The sequence below is a fragment of the Danio aesculapii genome, chromosome 15 (assembly GCF_903798145.1).
Source record: "Danio aesculapii chromosome 15, fDanAes4.1, whole genome shotgun sequence".
NCBI lineage: Eukaryota > Metazoa > Chordata > Actinopteri > Cypriniformes > Danionidae > Danio > Danio aesculapii.
Window position 1 is genome coordinate 9,874,865 of NC_079449.1, and position 19,538 is coordinate 9,894,402.

The window sequence follows — 19,538 nt, forward strand, 5'->3', positions numbered from 1 at the left end:
AAAAACACTGAGTTTGCAATGCAGAGATCATAAAATAAAATAAAATAAAATAAAATAAAATAAAATAAAATAAAATAAAATAAAATACATTGTAAATTATTTATGAAGTCTCTATATTATATTATATTATATTATATTATATTATATTATATTATATTATATTATATTATATTATATTATATTACAACTAATGCAATTTTATTAGAATTTTCCTTCCTACTGAAAAAATGACAGTAAATAGTAATATGTAATACACTCTACACTGCAAATACATTTTAATGCTGATTAATAAAATAAAATAAAATAACACACTTTCTCAAAATTAAATTGAGCTGGATTACCGAAAGTAATAACAGCAATAATATTAAATTGAGATGTAATATAATATAATATAATATAATATAATATAATATAATATAATATAATATAATATAATATAATATAATATAATATAATATAATATAATATAATATAATATAATATAATATAATATAATTGTTACGTTTCACGTATGTTTTGTTTGTTCTGTTTTGCGTGCTCTTCTTTTTCTTCCGCTGTGTGTCATGTGCTGGTTCTAGGTGTGCAACCATTGGTCCAAGGAGCTGTCAATCACCATCGACACGCCAATCAAAACCGGGTCCGCTCCGTATAAAAGCCGTGCGCTTGCGCTGTTCTTGAGGAGCGCTTGGCTTACAGCCAGACTCCTCACTTGTGTCGGCCAGCCTGTTCATCTGTGTTTTGCTTATGTTTTGCTTACAATTTGCTGTATTCTAGTTTTCTCTTTATCAAGAGACCACTTTATTAGATATGCTTGTGCAGCTCAGTATTATCTAGTGAGAAATTGAACGATCTTTGTGAGAATTGGATTATATGAGAATTGTGTTTTGCTAATGGCTAACAGTGTGTACTTTACGAGAACTCTAGTAAGGTGAGCAGTTTATGATATTTATTTGTTAGTTAGTTTAAGGAGGCGTTGCCACATGTGTAATTTTGTTTGAGGTTATGAAGTTTAGTTAAGCTTCGTGCTGAAGATTACGGTTTTGTTTCTGCATTTTTCTTTGGTTAGTCAGTTTAGTGGGTTGGGGTTTAGTTAGATCGTTTTGTTATATTTATTTCTTTGTTTTGGCAACACTCCTATTTTCTTTAATTTAATTATTTAACTTTACATTTGTAATGCATTCTCTCATTGTCTGACATTCACTTAATATTAAATACTTAATTTGTTTCACTTAACAAGTGGTCGTTGTATTCTCTGTCATCCAGCATCAGTAGACTCACTGAATGTTACGTTTCATCCTCTTTAATATTTTAACAACTTAAACACGTAACAAATATAATATAATATAATATAATATAAATGTTAGGTTTACAGTACATTTATTCTTAACACTGTGAATATTAAAGAAATAAACGAATAACAAGTGTTAATTGTTGTTCACCTTATACTCCTGGATGATGCCGTTCTGGTGTTCTGTGGGAGGAGGGTCCCAGGAGATGCTAATAGATGTGCTGTTCTGGTTGCCCACAGTGAGGACTGTCACCTGCTGAGGAGGAGCACTAGGCGCTGCAAAAAAATACAAACACAAAAAGTCTTCAGGCTGTGCTGTACTTCAAACAATATCCATGAACGAACTGAACTTACATAATTTCTAACAATATGATGCCTTTTTGAGTTTGTTTCTCCACAGTTTCTGCAAACTTTTGGAGAATTAATTTCGGCTCCTAAACACAGTAAAGTCTAGAACAGGGGTGGGCTATTCATATTTCCAAGGGGCCACATTAGACTCATGCACAGTTTTAGAGGGCCAGACCAATACAGTTAATTTATGTGAAACTATTCAATAAACATTCATAAAAACTATAAAATAATACATTTTACACACAAAGCATTTTAAAGACCAGCATCACAATATCAACTTCATATAAATGCCACGGTGGTGTTTGTTTGATTGCTTAACCTTACTTAATTTTATTTATTTATTTATTTATTTATTTATTTATTTATTCAGTAATTTATTCAGTTATTCATTTATTTATGCCTTTATTTATGTATTTATTTTTATGTTCAGTGAGAGAATTCTAGCCTTTGTCTGAAAAACTGCACTAAAGTTTGGTTGAATGTGAGGTGGATATGTGATGTAATGCTCATCACTTAGAGAGGATCTGTATCTGGATTTGTTAAATCACTAATAAAGTCTACCTTTATTACTATGTAATTCCATCCAAAATGTGAAGCTGCCTGGTTGGATCCTGTCACGTGACTCGTGGTTCACTCGCTGCACTTTAAAATGTTTCAACTCGCTGTTTTTTCAACTTGCTGCACCTGGAAAACGTGAGCGTGGCATATGTGCGGTATCCTTTCCTATTTGCTGCTGAACAGGCGTGTCTCCATTTGAAATGACAAACCTGAGCGTGCAAAAGACGCTATATGTGAAAGTCACCTTTTGTTAACTCGCAATATCAGACCTGGCACTGCAAGGCCCTGTTTGCGGTTGAATTTAAATTACTTAAATACTTCACGTGGGCCAATCAAAGAAGTCCAGCGTGCCACATGGGCCGTAAATTGCCTAGGTCTGGTCTAGAAGGAAGACATCTGCAGCTGGATGTTAACAAGAATTATTTATATTATTACAATAGTACAATTACCGTACAACAATAATTACTGTTTTTACATTACTTTGAGGGTGGGTGTAGGGGTAGATATTAATAAAATACAATCAATTCAATGGTTAATTTAATAAATAATATGAATAATTTACTGTGAGAGTTGGGTTTAGGGTTGGGGTATGGGTAGACATTAATAAAATACTATTTAATGGGTAATTTTAATAAATAATATGAATAATACTCCGTATAATTACTGTTTTTACATTACTGTGAGGGTTGGGATAGGGGTAGACATTAATAAAATTCAATTTAATGGGTAATATGACAAACAATATGAATAATAGTCGGTAAAATGAATGTTTTACATTATTGTGAGGATTGGGTTTAGGGTTAGGACTGAGTTAGATGTTAATAAAATACAATGTATGGGTTATTTACTAAATAATATGAGTAATACTCAGTATAATGACTGTTTTTACATTAATGTGAGGGTTGGGTTTAGGGTTAGGGTTGGGTAAGATGTTAATGAAATACAATTTATAGGACATTTAATAAATAATATGAGTAATACTCAGTAAAATGACAGTTTTTACATTACTGTGAGAGTTGGGTTTAGGGTTAGGGTTGGGTTAGATGTTAATAAAATACAATTTATGGGTCATTTAAGAAGTCACATGAATAAAACTTGGTATAATAAGCGATTTTACATTACTGTGAGGGTTTGTTTTAGGGTTGAGATATGAGTAGACATTAATAAAATATAATTCATGGGTTATTTTATGCTTTTATCACCAGTATGGTGGATTACTGTAATGAACCCCTCCCCATCCAGAACGCTGCTGCCAGGATTCTTTCTAGAACCATAAAATCAGAGCACATCACACCTGTCGTGAGGTCTCTACACTGGCTCCCAGTTACATTCAGAATAGATTTTAAAGTATTATTACTTGTCTATAAGTCACTAAATGGCCTAGGACCTCAATACTTTACAGATATGCTCACTAAATACAAACCTAACAGATCACTCGGATCATTAGGATCAAGTTATCTAGAAATTCTGAGCGTTCAGTCCAAGCAAGGTGAAAGTCATTGAGGGTCGGGGTAGGAGTATTTATTAATAAAATATAATTGAATGGGTAATTTATTATATAACATGAACAATACTCAGTATAATTACTGTTTTTACATTACTGTGAGGGTTAGGGTGGGGGTAGATGTTAAAAAAAATTTATTTAGTTGCCAATTTAATAATTAATATAAATAATTCTTGTTAACTTCCATCTGCAGCTGTATCCCTTCTAGCAAAAACCCCTAAACACCTTTGAGCTACCACTGGTCTGTGACCATGACGCAATCAGTGGGCATGTCCTGTAACTCCGCCTTCTTTGATCTGTATTTTTTCCAACCTATTCATTTTTTTTTTTTTTCATTTCACGGGGGTCAGACATGAGAACGACATCCAAAACAACAATACAAGCCACATGAATATACTGAGAAATCAAGAAGCAGAGCTTCATCACTGCAAATATTGACATACTGCACTTTTCTGAACAGATTTGGCTTCTTTCAGCCTGGGTCTGGTTTTGTTTGGCAAAGGATTGATGAACATGGCCGTGACACACTCTCATCCTGCTTCCTCTGAAAGAGTCACTGCGTTGGCATTAAGCAGTGCATGTGTGTGTGTTGAGCTTTAGTGCACGAGTTCATTAGAGGAGGATTTTCTTCAGCCCGACACTGACGCTCCTTCACATCTCACTATCGTTTCATATCCTGGCTCTGAAAGGAGGGATTTACTCCAAAAACACATTTACTGAGAGACAATGAGATGCCGAGCCATGCCAAACAACAGATTTAAATGTAAAAATCTGACTGGTGTTCAGGTGTGAGGAGACACATACTGACAATAATACATCTAGGGGTTGTAAAATACTTCTATCATTTGACTTGCTTACTGTATTTACAGATTTATTTTGGGGATTCTGTATTTGTTTTTCTGTATTTGTATTTTACTCAATTAGCATTCACATTGACTTCTTGAATGTTTTCTGAAGCAGAAACTACTAATAATTTCAAACTACTAGTTATATTTTTACCTTTAATTAAAACGCTGTCATTTAGAGTTTTTTGTTTGTTTTCAGACAAATTTATATAAATTTTTAGACAACACAACGTCAATGTTTTAACATTAGATGATTTAAGAAATCAGAATTTAGTGGAATAACCTTGACTTACAAACCACAACAAATAAAATAATTTGTTATTCTGACTCGTTTAGATTTAAAATAATAAAATAAAATAAAATAAAATAAAAAAATAAAAAATACATACAAACATTCATAAAATGTTCTAAATCGCTCAAATTATTATTATTATTATTTTTTTCTTTATTATAATTTTTATTATTATTGTTGGGTTGCAGCTGGAAGGACATCCACTGCGTAAAACATATGCTGGATAAGTTGGCAGTTCATTCCGCTGTGGTGACCCCTGATTAATAAAGGGACTAAGCAGAAAAGAAAATGAATGAATGATTGAATGAACGAATATTAATAATAATAATAATAAAAATAAAAACGATTATTATTTATTTTATTTTTTATTATTTTATCAAAAATGCTTGTGAATTAAATGGGAAAAAATATGATCAGACCATATAATAAAACAAATATTAACAGTTTACTCAAACCCATATTTTATACCAATCAATCCAACAAATCCAGAGAAACTGAGAATTTTCCATTAGCCTTTTGCTGTCTGTTTAGTATATTGGCAGAATGCAATATATTGAGTTCAAATAAAATCAAGTAACGAGAACTTGATTCACAGTTAATATGTTAGTGCACAAAATGAACAATTAATATTAGATCTTTTAAAAATGTAATGTTTCAATATTATATAATTCATTCATTTAAATTCAATAACTTCATTATTATATCGATCTCAAAAGGAGTGGATAAATGGCTTTATAATTATATACTGACTACTATAAACTTAAAACAAGAGTTTCCCCTTAAGAGTTTCCCAGATTATTCAACTCTGCTGCATTTTAATTGTTGTATTTGCATTTGATAAATGTATTTGACCTTTGGAACTGTGTTTTTGTTTGTCTTAACCTTTTAAACAAACTTTTGTATGTCTGTATAGCTACTTTACATCAATTTAACATTGAATATGAGAACGACCCAATATGATGAAACAATAACCTCTTCTCTTGCCTAAATTTCTGCTGAACTACTTTTACTTTTTTAAACTCTTTTTTATATTATATTTGTTGTAGTTTTCCATTTTAAAGCACAAAGAATACAATCACATGAGCAAATAGTAACAACACAAAAACAGATAAAAAGAAAAGACCAACAAAAAATAAGAAAAAGAACATAAATAAAACAAAGAAATACATAAAAGAAAAATTAAATAATAAAAACTAACTAATAAAAATAACAATAAATAAATAAATAAAAACGTAAAATAAATAAATAAATAAAAATAAATAAATAAATAATAAAATAATAAAATAAAATAAAATAAAATAAAATAAAATAAAATAAAATAAAATAAAATAAAATAAAATAAAATAAAATAAAATAAAATAAAATAAAATAAAATCCTCACAGCAAACAAGGTCACTGGTTCTAGCCTCGGCTGGGTCAGTTGGCGTTTCTGTGTGGAGTTTGCATGTTCTCCCCGTGTACGCATGGGTTTCCTCCGGGTGCTCCGGTTTTCCCCACAAGTTTAAAGACATGCGGTACAGGTGAATTGTCCGTAGTGTGTGTGTGTGTGTGTGTGTGTGTGTGTGAATGTGTGTGTATGGATGTTTCCATACACAAAATAAAAAATAAAATAGAATAATAAATAATTAAATGAATAAATAAAATAAAATAAAATAATTGAAATAAAATAAAAAATAAAATAAAATAATTAAAATAAAACAAACAAACAAACAAACAAACAAACAAACAAACAAACAAACTCCTTCAGCAAAATACAGTTTTGCAGATAACCACTGCATCATGTATAAACAAGGGGGTTTAAATAAAAATATTACACACTATAACATCAAAAAATGTATGAAAATAAAAAGGTGACAGATACTTTTTACATCCTAATGTGCAGTTTTACTCAGAAATGTTTTTTCAGCCAGACTCTTGTACTTTTCACTCATAATACTTTCACTTTGGTAGAATTTTGAGTACTTTTTACACCCCGGCAAACATCGATAGAAAAAAAAGGCCAGTTGCCAATAAAAGACGCTGAAAACAGAGCCTGAAACGTACAAGTAAAGACCCCAGGCCTCTGTTTTATTAACCCCATCACAGCAACTCTGACGCAGACACAGGAAGGAAATGAAATAAATAATAGAGGTCTGTTGAGGAAAATAACATTTCTACAAAACTGTTTTTTTTCTATCATTTCTTTGCCGCGACACAGCAGAATACTGACAGCTCAATTACGGTAAACTCTGTTCGCTCGCTCGCTTTCCCTCTGACCTCCTCATAAATGGCACATATCCCAAAGCTACACTCATCCCTCACACGGGGCGTCCCGTTTAACCCCCAAAGACCTGACAGGACAAACGGCAGCTCGCCTTCATCAAATTTGTGAGGCCGGATGGAAAATAACAGAGAAGTCGCAACTCAGTGAACTCTACATCAATCTTATAAGGCGACATGGTGGCTCAGTGATTAGCAATGTCGCCTCACAGCAGGAAGGTTGCTAGTTCGAGTCCGGGCTGGGTCAGTTGGCATTTCTGTGTGGAGTTTGCATGTTCTCCCTGTGTTGGCATGGGTTTCCTCCAGGTGCTCCAGTTTCTCCCACAGTCCAAAAACATGGGTGAATTGGGTGAGCTAAATTGTCCATAGTGTATGTGTGTGAATGAGTGTGTATGGATGTTTCCCAGTGATGGGTTGCAGCTGGAAGGGCATCTGCTACGCAAAACATTTGCTGGATAAGTTGGCGGTTCATTTCGTTGTGGCGACCCCAGATTAATAAAAGGACTAAGCCGAAAAGAAAATTAATGAATGAATAATATAATACAGACCTGTTGCCAGGGGGTGGGGGTTGGGTGGTTCAAACTGAAAAAGTCCAGAGTTTGCCCCCTATATGAGGTCATTTATCCCATTTTTGACCGCTATGCCATGAATTGCGAAAATTATGAGTAGAATAAGGCTTTAAGACTAATGTAATTATAGTTATTCAAGTAGCCAAATTCTGACTAAGGAAAGTTGATCGAGCTGGCTGGTTAGTTATTTGCCTATAGGCTACAGTTTTATTTAAAAAAAATTTTTTCCAGATTCCTAAAGATTTTTTAAATGATGGATGATAATAAATTTGTATTTAAAGGTAAGATTTTGTTTCATATTTCTTTACTCATTTTTTTAAATACTAATCTTATAACAATATTTATAAAACTGGATGTAAATAAATACTTTGTAGTAAAATAGTATGGTAAGCACTTTGCCAAAATTGTTGGAAATGTTTTTGATGCATCACAAAAAGCGTAGTTATGATCCCCATCTGACAAGCAGATCCAGCAAAGATTAGTCAAAATGTTAAATGAATAGTTAAAATGCCACTAAAGTTCATAATTAAATATAAAATGAGGTGAATAAGATCCACTTTTTCAGAAAAAAGAACCACCCCTTTCAATAGGCTGGATACTGGCTTGAAATAAAATATAATATTCAGGAAAAAGAAATGCCATTTAATTAGAATTTTTACCCAACTCCAGTAGATATTACAAGAATTATTGAATAAAAAAAAAAGAAATAAAATAAAAAAAAAAAAAAAAAAAAAAAAATTCATTAAATAAAAAAAGAAAAATAAATAAATAAATAAATAAATAAAATGATTTGGATTACAGCAATTAATAACTGCAATAATATGAAAGAAAGATGTAATATCGCAATAAAAAAACACAAAATTAGCTCCAAGTAATATAATATAATATAATATAATATAATATAATATAATATAATATAATATAATATAATATAATATAATATAATATAATATAATATAATATAATTTCACACACGAAAAAAATAAATATTAGAGTAATTTTTCAAATTTCCTTGTTTAATAATGGAAAATATTAATAATTCTATTTATATTTTACTCGGAGCTGCACGGTGGCGCAGTGGGTAGCACGTTCGCCTCCCAGCAACAAGGTCGCTGGTTCGAGCCTCGGCTGGGTCAGTTGGCGTTTCTGTGTGGAGTTTGCATGTTCTCCCCATGTTGGCGTGGGTTTCCTCCGGGTGCTCGGGTTTCCCACACAAGTCCAAAAACATGCGGTACAGGTGAATTGCATTGTCTGTGCTGTATGAATGTGATTGAGTGTGCTGCTGGATGGCGGTTCATTCCGTAGTGGCGACCCCCAGATTAACAAAGGGACTAAGCCGAAAAGAAAATGAATGAATGAATATTTTACTTATTATTAAGCATGCAAATGTATTTAGATTTTTATCATAATTTTTTTAAAAATACCGTAAACATTATAGCAATTAATCTACTCATCATTTTATGAAAAATCATATTTATAATAATTCTAATACAACAACTGCATTACATTTCTATGTTTCTTTTTTTATATATAGGCTATACTGAAAAACAGCAACTTAATAACTGCATCACAGGTGACAAAAATTCTTTCAGTAAAAATACAGCCAATGTCATTCAAAGTTAATGCCGCAAATCATTTAGGAGCTTATCATTATGCACATTTGAGCCAAACAATACATATTTCTCATTTGGGGAGCGATGGCGCAGGCGATGCTAATAGCGCCATTAGCCGTGTGATGTATAGCCAGTGCGGATGTGACCTCTGTTTCACTGCCGCTACAGAATCCCGCAGGCGAAAGCTGATAAAAAAAAAAAAACCACTCTGTGATGTTAAAGCAGGCTAATATCGAGACCCCAGGCAGGCGGCGCAGCTTTAGCTTACAGAATGTGAAGAAATGCTACTTCACTTTAGCATGCCACTAATCAATGTGTGATAATGACCCTCGGGAAAAAACACCCATTGAGGAGCTGCTTATTAACTATAAAATGGATTAAGAACACTGAGCATTTTCTGAAAGGGCCTGTTTCACCTTTTCAACCTCTATTTGCAAAAATATTACTACAGGGAATAATGATAAAGGACATTTTTAAAGAAACAGCATAAGCTAAGCAAGCATAAGTCTTGCTTAGCTGGTCCAATTATAGCATATAGATGAGGCTAAAATAACATTTTGGTTTGTGTTTATGGGTTCCTACCAAATAGACTTTTCTAGCATGTGACAGCATAATTTAGCATTCTGCTAGGATTTTAATAAATGCTAATGTTTATGTTTCTAACATTTTCCAAATATAGCATGTTGCTAGCATGATTTAACAGGTTGCTTCTGCTAATCTTGCTTAGCTGGTCATATTATAGCATATAGATGAGGCTAAAATAACATTTTGTTTTGTGTTTATAGGTTAAAATAGACTTTTCTAGCATGTGATAGCATAATTTAGCAATCCGCTAGGATTTTAACAAATGCTAATATTTCTGTTTCTAACATTTTTCAAACATAGCATGTTGATAACATAATTTAGCAGGTTGCTTCCACTAGTCTCACTTAGCTGGTCATATATAGATGAGGCTAAAATAACATTTTGGTTTGTGTTTATGGGTTATGTAGTTTATGTGATAGCATAATTTAGCATCTCGCTAGGATTTTAACATATGCTAATATTTCCGTTTCTAACATTTTCCAGCATGTTGCTAACTTGATTTAGCAGGTTGCTTATATGTTACCACATCAGTTTTATTAAATATGTTGCTAGTATAAAGTAGAAGATTCCCAGCATGTTTAACATGTTTAGCACATTGCTGGTGTAAAATATTAATATAAAGGAATTTTACCAAACATACTGAAAGCCTGTTTTAGCAAGTTGCTAACATGTTTAATATTGTTAATGTTGTTACCTTGTTAGTTGTAGCCTAGGCTTTAGCACATTGCTAGCATGTTAGTATCACAATAAGCTATATCTTCACTAAAGTGCCATACATTGGCATATACAGTTATAAGTAATTTATTAAAATGACATAACATCCTAACATGCTGTACAGTCTTTCTTTATCTTTATCTATAGTTTTATTTTATGATAGCTTATACCACTTTTAGCAAATTGCTAACATGTTTAACATTGTTAATGTTGTTACCATGCTTGTTGTAGTCTTTGCTTTAGCACATTGCTAGCATGTTAGTCTCACAATAAGCTATATCTTCACTAAAATGCCATACATTGGCATATACAGTTATAAGTAATTTATTAACATGACATAACATCCTAACATGCTGTACAGTCTTTCTTTGTCCTTATCTTTAGTTTTATTTTATGATAGCTTATACCACTTTTAGCAAATTGCTAACATGTTTAATATTGTTATTGTTGTTACCATGTTTGTTGTAGCCTATGCTTTAGCACATTGCTAGCATGCTGGTCTCACAATAAGCTGTATGTCATATACAGCAATACGTATGTTATTAACATGACATAATAACACCAAAAATGCTGTACAGTACTTCTTTGTTGTTCTTTTTATACTTTTGTTTTATTTTATGACAGCTTATACCACTTTTAGCAAGTTGCTAACATGTAGCATTTGTTTTAGCACATTGCTAGCAGGCTAGTCTCACAAATAAGCTATATCTTCACTAAAATGCCATACATTGGCATTTACAGTTATAAGTAATTTATTAACATGACATTATAACACCATAACATGTACAGTCTTTCCTTGTCCTTTTTTAATATTTTGTTTTATTTTATGATAGCTTATACAACTTTCAGGAAGTTTCTAACATGTTTAATATTGTTAATGTTGTTACCATGTTTGTAGTAGCATGTTTTAGCACACTGCTAGCAAGTTAGTCTCACAAATACATGTTCACTAAAATGCCATATATTAGCATATATTGTTAGCCGGCTACAGAGTTGTTCAAACTCAGCAAAATTCATCACTTCAGCAGAAAGACTATATAAAATGAAAACACTTTGGCTGTTTTCTGATAAGATAAAGTGGGTGAAAAGAGGAAACAGAGAACAGAAATGGAAGTGGCGAGCTCTAGAGAGAAGCTATAATTGTCTAATCAGACAATGGCCAATAAATCATCCTCTGCTGTGACTCTGACAAACCTTCTCAAGCACCACACAGTGCAAAAACATGAAACAAAAGAGGGCTATCGTGACCCGTGGGCCCCGTGACGCAGCTCCACCAGGGGACCTGCTGTTTTGTCTTGCTCTGGTAATAGCGATGACATGCAGGTGTAGGGGCTTCAGGAGACCGAGCCGGTGTGTGAAGACGAGATACGGCTCTCCGCGGACACTCTGGCTAACAAATGAGCCTGTCATTGAGCTCAGACTTTAATCAGCAAACCTTCTGTGCTCGTGTGAGTGTGTGTGTGAATTTATGTCTCCAGAGTTCCATATGCCGTTTAAAAACGATTCTCAAAAATGCATTTTTTTGCAAGATTTATGTGTGGTAGCAGCCATCCCTCACATCTGGGAAAACATCTTAGAGTGCTGCAGTGAATCCTGGACATTGGTCAAGTTTTAGTAACAACCTGTCTGTCTGAGCTACAGTAATTCAAGGTGGTGTCTTGGGATCAATTTTAGGCAGGGTACGAAAATTAAAACAAGACAAAACTGAGCTGAAAGTCAAGTTTTTTTAAATAAAAAATTAAATAAATAAATTTAATGCAACATTACATTGAATATTACAAAAAAAGAAACAGAAATATTTACTTTTATATTATACTATTTTTATTGATTGATTGATTGATTGATTCATTCATTCGTTCATTCGTTAGTTTATTTATTTATTTAGTTATTGAAATTAATTAAAATTAAATGTAAAAAAGGATTAAAACTATAGATTAATATCAATGATATTAAATATGTAACAATATATTTAATAAATCAAAAATAAATAAATGTATTGAAACATTACACTGAATATATATTAAAATAAAAAAGAACTTAAAATATATACAATTATATTGTACTAAATTAATTAATTAATTAATTTATTTATTTATTTATTTATTTGTTTATTTATTTATTTATTCAAATGAATTAAAATTAAAAGTAAAAAGTTCAAACTGTGGATTAATATCAATAATATTAAATATGTAACAAAATATTTAATGAAATAAAATAAAAAAATTAAGTAAATCCTTATTTATTTACTTTTTAAAAGTTTTATTTTATTAAATATTTTGTTGATAAATGTATTGCAAGATTACATTAAATATATTTTACAATAAAAAGAACTAAATGCTTTTTATATTTTACTACATTTATTTATTTAATATATATTATATGTATATATATATTTAATTAAAATTAAACGTAAAATGGCTAAAACTATGGATTAATATCAATAATATTAAATATGTTACAAAATATTTAAGAAACAAGTAAATAAATAAATAAATTAATGTATTACAAGATTACATTGAATATATATTTTATTTATACTTACAATATATACTTTTATACTATACCATTTCTTAGTTTATTTATTTATTTATTTTCTTACTCAAATGAATTAAAATGACATGTAAAAAGTGTTAAAACGAATCCAAATCTATAATATCAATAATATTAAATATGCAACGATATATATATATATATATATATATATATATATATATATATATATATATATATATATATATATATATATATATATATATATATATATATATATATATATATATATACAATAAAAAAATAATAATAAAATGAAAAAAAAATAAAAATAAAAATAAAAAACAAACAATAAAATAAAGTAAAATAAAATAAAATAAAAATTTAAAGTTAAAATTATATATAATGCTAAGTTAGGACTGTCGGCTGTCGAAAAGAGAATGCAGAGATTGTATAAAAAGAGCTCAATGGCTGACAGTCTTTTTTAGTCAATTGGGAGTGACAGGGAAAAGTACAGAGGAAGCATTCAGTGAAATCCATGCTTAGTTTAGTGTCCCGTCAGCCACACACGCACGCACGCACGCACGCACGCACGCACACACAGACACACACACACTACACTCAACAAAAAAAGGTCAATTCCTTTGCCAAAACGATAGTGTCTTTCCTCTGAGTCCCGTCAGGGATAGAGACAAGCTTACTGCAGTCCTCTGGAAAGGCAGGGCAGAATTGCTTACTACGGTATTTGTTTCGACGTTGGCCTAAGGCTGGATTATGTATCACTGGCCCAAATTGCTGTGGACTTAAAGCAAGCTTGAAAGAATCAGCAAGAGATCCAACCTCCGGCCTTACGTCTGCATTTGTGTCTCTTGGCATCTGAGTATATAACACCGACAAATCAATTACAGATCTCTGTGACTAGGAAGTCAAACATGAAGCGTTATTCGCAAATCCATTTTACTTTCACAATGTGATCTGGAACTAATTGATGCTTCGTTGTTCTGTATTGTCAAAGAATGCTGTTATTAATTATTAGTTAAAAAAATCCTGACACCTTAATTTGTCATTGGAACACAAATTAAGATATTTTAGATGAAATCCAAGAGCTCGTTTTTCCTCCATAGGCAGCAATGCTCCTGATTCATTCATTCAAAGTTCAGAAAAAATACCAAACAAAATCCTCAACAAATCCACATCAAAATATTGTCAAGCTACGAGAATACTTTTGTGTACGCAAACTCCCCCCAAAATAGCTTTATTCAACCATTTATTGAGCGCGCCCCCCCCCCCATACTGACACTGAGGAGGAAAATCAGTTGATTAAAGTTGTTATTTTTTGTTGTTATGTGCGCACAAAAGTTTTCTTGTATTTTCATGATGTTCAGATTGATGAACTCCTAAAGTCACATGTTGTAAAATTAAACATTAAAAGGGTCAAAACTATGGATTAACATCAATAATATTAAATATGTAACAATATATTTAATAAAATAAATAAATCTATTGCAAGGTTACATTAAATATATTACATTAAAAAGAAGGACATCCATATGTTTATATTATACTACATTTATTTATTTATTTATTTATTTATTTATTTATTTATTTATTTATTCAAATGAATTAAAATGAAATGTAAAAAGGGTTAACACTAATCCATATCTATAATATCAATAATATTAAATATGCAACGATATATTTAAAAATAAAATTATAATAAAACATATGAAAAATAAAATTATATTAACAACAATAAAATAAAATAAAATAAAATAAAATAAAATAAAATAAAATAAAATAAAATAAAATAAAATAAAATAAAATAAAATAAAATAAAATAAAATAAAATAAAATAAAATAAAATAAAATAAAATAAAAACTAAACTGAACTAAAATAAAATAAAATATTGAGTATGTTTTTTTCTGGACTTTGACTGTTTTTGTCAGGACTATTTCTGTTTATGCAGGACACACATTTGTGTTTTGAAAAAGAAAGAAGGACTCAGGGGTTTGGAAAGACATGAGAGTGAGAAATTAAAAGCTAAAAATTGCTATTTTTGAGTGAACTAACGCTTAAACTGTATTATTTTCCTTCCAGGTCATTCAGGAAACTTAATAGAGTTAACAAATTAGGTTCAACATATATTGTTAAATATCACTGTACTATAGGGCAGTATTTCTCAACCACGACCATCAGCTCTGCACATTTTCCATACCTCCTTAACCAAACACACCTGATTCAGATCATCAGCTCGTAAGCAGAGACTGACAGACCTGTAATGTGTGTGACAGACAAAGGAGACATCCAAAACATGCAGTGTTGGTGGTCCTCCAAGAACATGGTTGAGAAACACTGTAGGGAACACTACAGTCAAGTAAGGACATAAATGTGTATTATGAACTGATGTATCTACAAACGTAGCCTAAACCATTACAAAAACTGTCATTTGGTTATTGATTTACATTATTTTCTCTGTTTTAACGGTCATTGTTTACACCAAAAGTGGTGATTTTCTATTTTGGTTTAAGATTACACAGATGCATGATTTACACAGCTTAGTAAATGTAGTTGTTTTTGAGTTCATGTTACTTTAGTCATCCAGTGGGTCGAAAACGTACCCCCTCCAAAAATAAAGTATCTGTTGCAAATATCACTCACATATATGAGTAAAATTAACCCTTTTAAAAGTGCTCAAGAGTAGTGAGTAGTGAGTATTACACTGTGAAAGGTGGGTGTGTTTAATTACAATGCAAGCATGTGAAAACGTAACATTCTGTAGTGCATTTAGTTAGTTCAAGGCCATCTAGTGATTTTTTAGTCATCATACAGTAGGCATCCATCATCTACTCATCAGTGACAGCAGTCTATACAATCTCTCGATTAGCAATGGTGATATTTCTACGGTGAAGAAAATAGTTAATAGGATTTACTACATTTTTTCAAGGTAAATGGTTGCAAACAATTTATATGAGCTGAATTTAAACAAGCAAATTAAGCTGAACATTACTCCATTTAATTTGTTTGTTTAATTTCAGCCCATATAAATTAGCTTACAACCCCTTATCTTAAAAAAAAATGTAAATCCAATGAATTTTCTTTAGTGTATGTGCAATTTAAATGGATGGGAATCACAGGATTGATTGAAATAAATAAGTGACTGCTGGTTATACAGCACTAAAATGTGTTCAAGGGAAAGTAAAAGCACCTATTTTGTCGTGCTAAACCACTTAATAAAGTACAATTTTTGAAAAAACCTACTTAATTACAGTCGAGTATATGTAATTTGTTACTTCACACCCCTGCAGACATCACAGTTGTAGTTTTATCACTTGAAAGAAGTTGAATGTTGTACCTTCCTCTGTTGTCCTTGCGGTTCTGGATTCACTGTCCATGCCCTGGAACTCATTGAAATACGGACGCACTTTGATCTCGTAGACGATGCCTTTCTTCAGAGCCGAGAGCACCATGCTCCGCTCCGAGGGGACTTTCACATCCTGAGTCTGCCAGGCTCCCGGAGAGGACAGGCCTGACATCTGCCTGTACAAAACCCTGTAGCCCTGGATGAACTGAGACTGGCGGTCAACCTGAGGGGACGAGACAGTTCAAAATCTAGAGTCAAAACAAGTATATAGAAGAAAAGTCACTCAAAACACAAAGAAGAAATCTAATATTTCTCTACTAGAGGGTATGGAAAAAACAGTATGACAAAAGAGTTATGTTTTAAAATTTGAAACTATATGTATCACCCATACACCAATGGCCACTTCAAATACTATAGCTTTTGTGCTGTTCAATGACTAATGTATACATAAATGCACACCATTTAAACAATATATAACATTTAATTAAGTATGTACAAATATTAAATATACACAGTACACACAAAAATATGCACTATATCACTTCTTACAAAATTTCACCTACTTTCCTAATTACACTGAGATAATGGAATGGGTTTCAGTCAAACTCGCCTAACAATAATTGACTTTAGAGTGTTTTCTGTGAGACCATTTTAATAAAATTTGTTTCAATGTAAGCATGTGTAAGTGGCTTTGAGTATGTATTTTGTGCAAAAAAAAATAAATAAAAACATGTACACAGTGCAACTGTAAATTTACAGTCAAACTGGCAACCAAAAATTGCCAGTAAGTTACTGTAAATTTTACAGTAAATTGTAATTATTAATTTGAAATGCGCTTGAAAATTTACCGTCAAATTCGCAACCAAAATTGAAAGCAAGTAACTGTAAATTAGACAGTAAATTGTAATTATTATTTTAAAATGCGCTTGTAAATTTACAGTCAAACAGGCAACCAAAATTGCCAGTCAGTTACTGTAAATTTTACAGTAAATTGTAATTATTAATTTAAAGTGCGCTTGTAAATTTACAGTCAAACTGGCAACCAAAACTGCCAGTAAGTTACTGTAAATTTTACAGTAAATTGTAATTATTAATTTGAAATGCGCTTGAAAATTTACCGTCAAATTGGCAACCAAAATTGAAAGCAAGTAACTGTAAATTAGACAGTAAATTGTAATTATTATTTTAAAATGCGCTTGTAAATTTACAGTCAAACAGGCAACCAAAATTGCCAGTCAGTTACTGTAAATTTTACAGTAAATTGTAATTATTAATTTAAAGTGCGCTTGTAAATTTACAGTCAAACTGGCAACCAAAACTGCCAGTAAGTTACTGTAAATTTTACAGTAAATTGTAAATATTAATTTAAAATGCGCTTGTAAATTTACAGTCAAACTGGCAACCAAAATTGCCAGTCAGTTACTGTAAATTTGACAGTAAATTGTAATTATTAACTTACAGTGCACATATACATTTAAAGGCAAAACGGCAAACAAAATTGCCAGTAAGTTACTGTAAATTTTACGGTAAATTTTAATTATTAATTTAAAGTGCGCTTGTAAATTTACAGTCAAACTGGCAACCAAAAATTGCCAGTAAGTTACAGTAAATTTTACAGTAAATTGTAATTAATAATTAAAGTGCGCTTGTGAATTTACAGTCAAACTGGCAACCAAAACTGCTGTAGATTTTAAAGTCCATTTTTTACAGTGTGATTTTACTTTGCACTACTATTTTTTAGTATTGCCAATTTACTCTATTTTCGATCAAATAAGTGCATAAAAACAGTAATCCAAGCTTTTGACCGACAATGTAGTCCAGCACCAAACCAGCATGGTCCAACTGAAGAAAGAAATAAAAACAAATCCTCCCAATTTTTCCCCCTTATCTGATATTTACATACAACAGCATGCTCAACCAATCAAAACCCTTTGATCGAAATTCTCTACATAAGCCAATAACAATATACAGCAATTTAACATCCATAACATGCAAATTAAAACAAACATGACAAATAAAAGTCCAGCTGCGACGAAATAAACACATTTGTACAAACATACACATAAGAATATCTCGACATAAAGATCAAAGAAGAACCGTATTCTCAAATCAACAAAAAGTTAAACAAGACTCTTCATTCGTTGAAAGCCCCGTTCTTTTTTTAGCTGTATTTACCGAGAGAAAGAGTGTGTATAACTCACATTAATGTCCTCCTTACAGCAGAGTCTGGCTTTCAGAATGAGATATTAAACATCTGCTTTTTCCTCCCTACACGTGGAGTAAATCAGCCCAATGGGCATCCTTCCTACGCATTTTAACTTTCATTAATTGAATGATTCAGGGTCGTAAAAGCTTTCTTGACACCACCTACGTTTAGCGCGAGAGTAGGCTGATGATTTATGGATAATTCATATGAGAGAAATACCGCTGAAAACTAGTCTATTCTCCATTTAGGCCCAACAGACAGACGCTTATATTTGTCTCTGTAATGATTGTTGATGGCAATCATTAATGTACCACAGGAGAGTGCTTACCAACTAATGTGACAAAGCCAGAGCTGTAAAATCTCCATTTTAATGCAATTCAACAAACAATAAACACTTTTGGAGTGTTTATATCAGTGCGAGAAGACTGCAGTGGGAAATGGAGACAAGCAAGTTGAGAAATAAAGATAGAACTTCTGGTCTGATGTTTTTTTTTTTTTTGGATCAAACAGCATACTGTGTGTCCACATATTCAAATAATATACAGTTTATTGTATATCAAATAGTATCATTTTATAGAGAAATGGTTTAATAAAATGTAACAAGAAATGTAACCAGGATACTATCATTATTCTGTGGGGGAAAAAAAAGCTTGGCTAAACTTTACTTCTCCACTTTTCATTTAATTTCACTTTCTTTCTTTCTTTCTTTCTTTCTTTCTTTCTTTCTTTCTTTCTTTCTTTCTTTCTTTCTTTCTTTCTTTCTTTCTTTCTTTCTTTCTTTCTTTCTTTCTTTCTTTCTTTCTTTCTTTCTTCCTTCCTTCCTTCCTTCCTTCCTTCCTTCCTTCCTTCCTTCCTTCCTTCCTTCCTTCCTTCCTTCCTTCCTTCCTTCCTTCCTTCCTTCC

At 31.5% G+C, this 19,538-nt stretch overlaps 1 protein-coding gene across 12 annotated transcripts in view; it reads right to left on the reverse strand.

Annotated features, from left to right (window-relative positions):
* The window catches only part of robo2 (roundabout, axon guidance receptor, homolog 2 (Drosophila)), a 687,764-nt gene that overhangs the window by 87,004 nt on the left and 581,222 nt on the right, over window positions 1-19,538 (reverse strand). For all 12 annotated transcript variants that reach the window (XM_056473160.1, XM_056473157.1, XM_056473158.1 and 9 more), the window contains 2 exons: window positions 16,422-16,653; window positions 1,440-1,564 (listed from right to left, as the gene is read on the reverse strand). In XM_056473160.1, coding sequence (XP_056329135.1) covers window positions 1,440-1,564; window positions 16,422-16,653 — 357 coding nt within the window. The remainder of the gene's footprint in view (window positions 1-1,439; window positions 1,565-16,421; window positions 16,654-19,538) is intronic.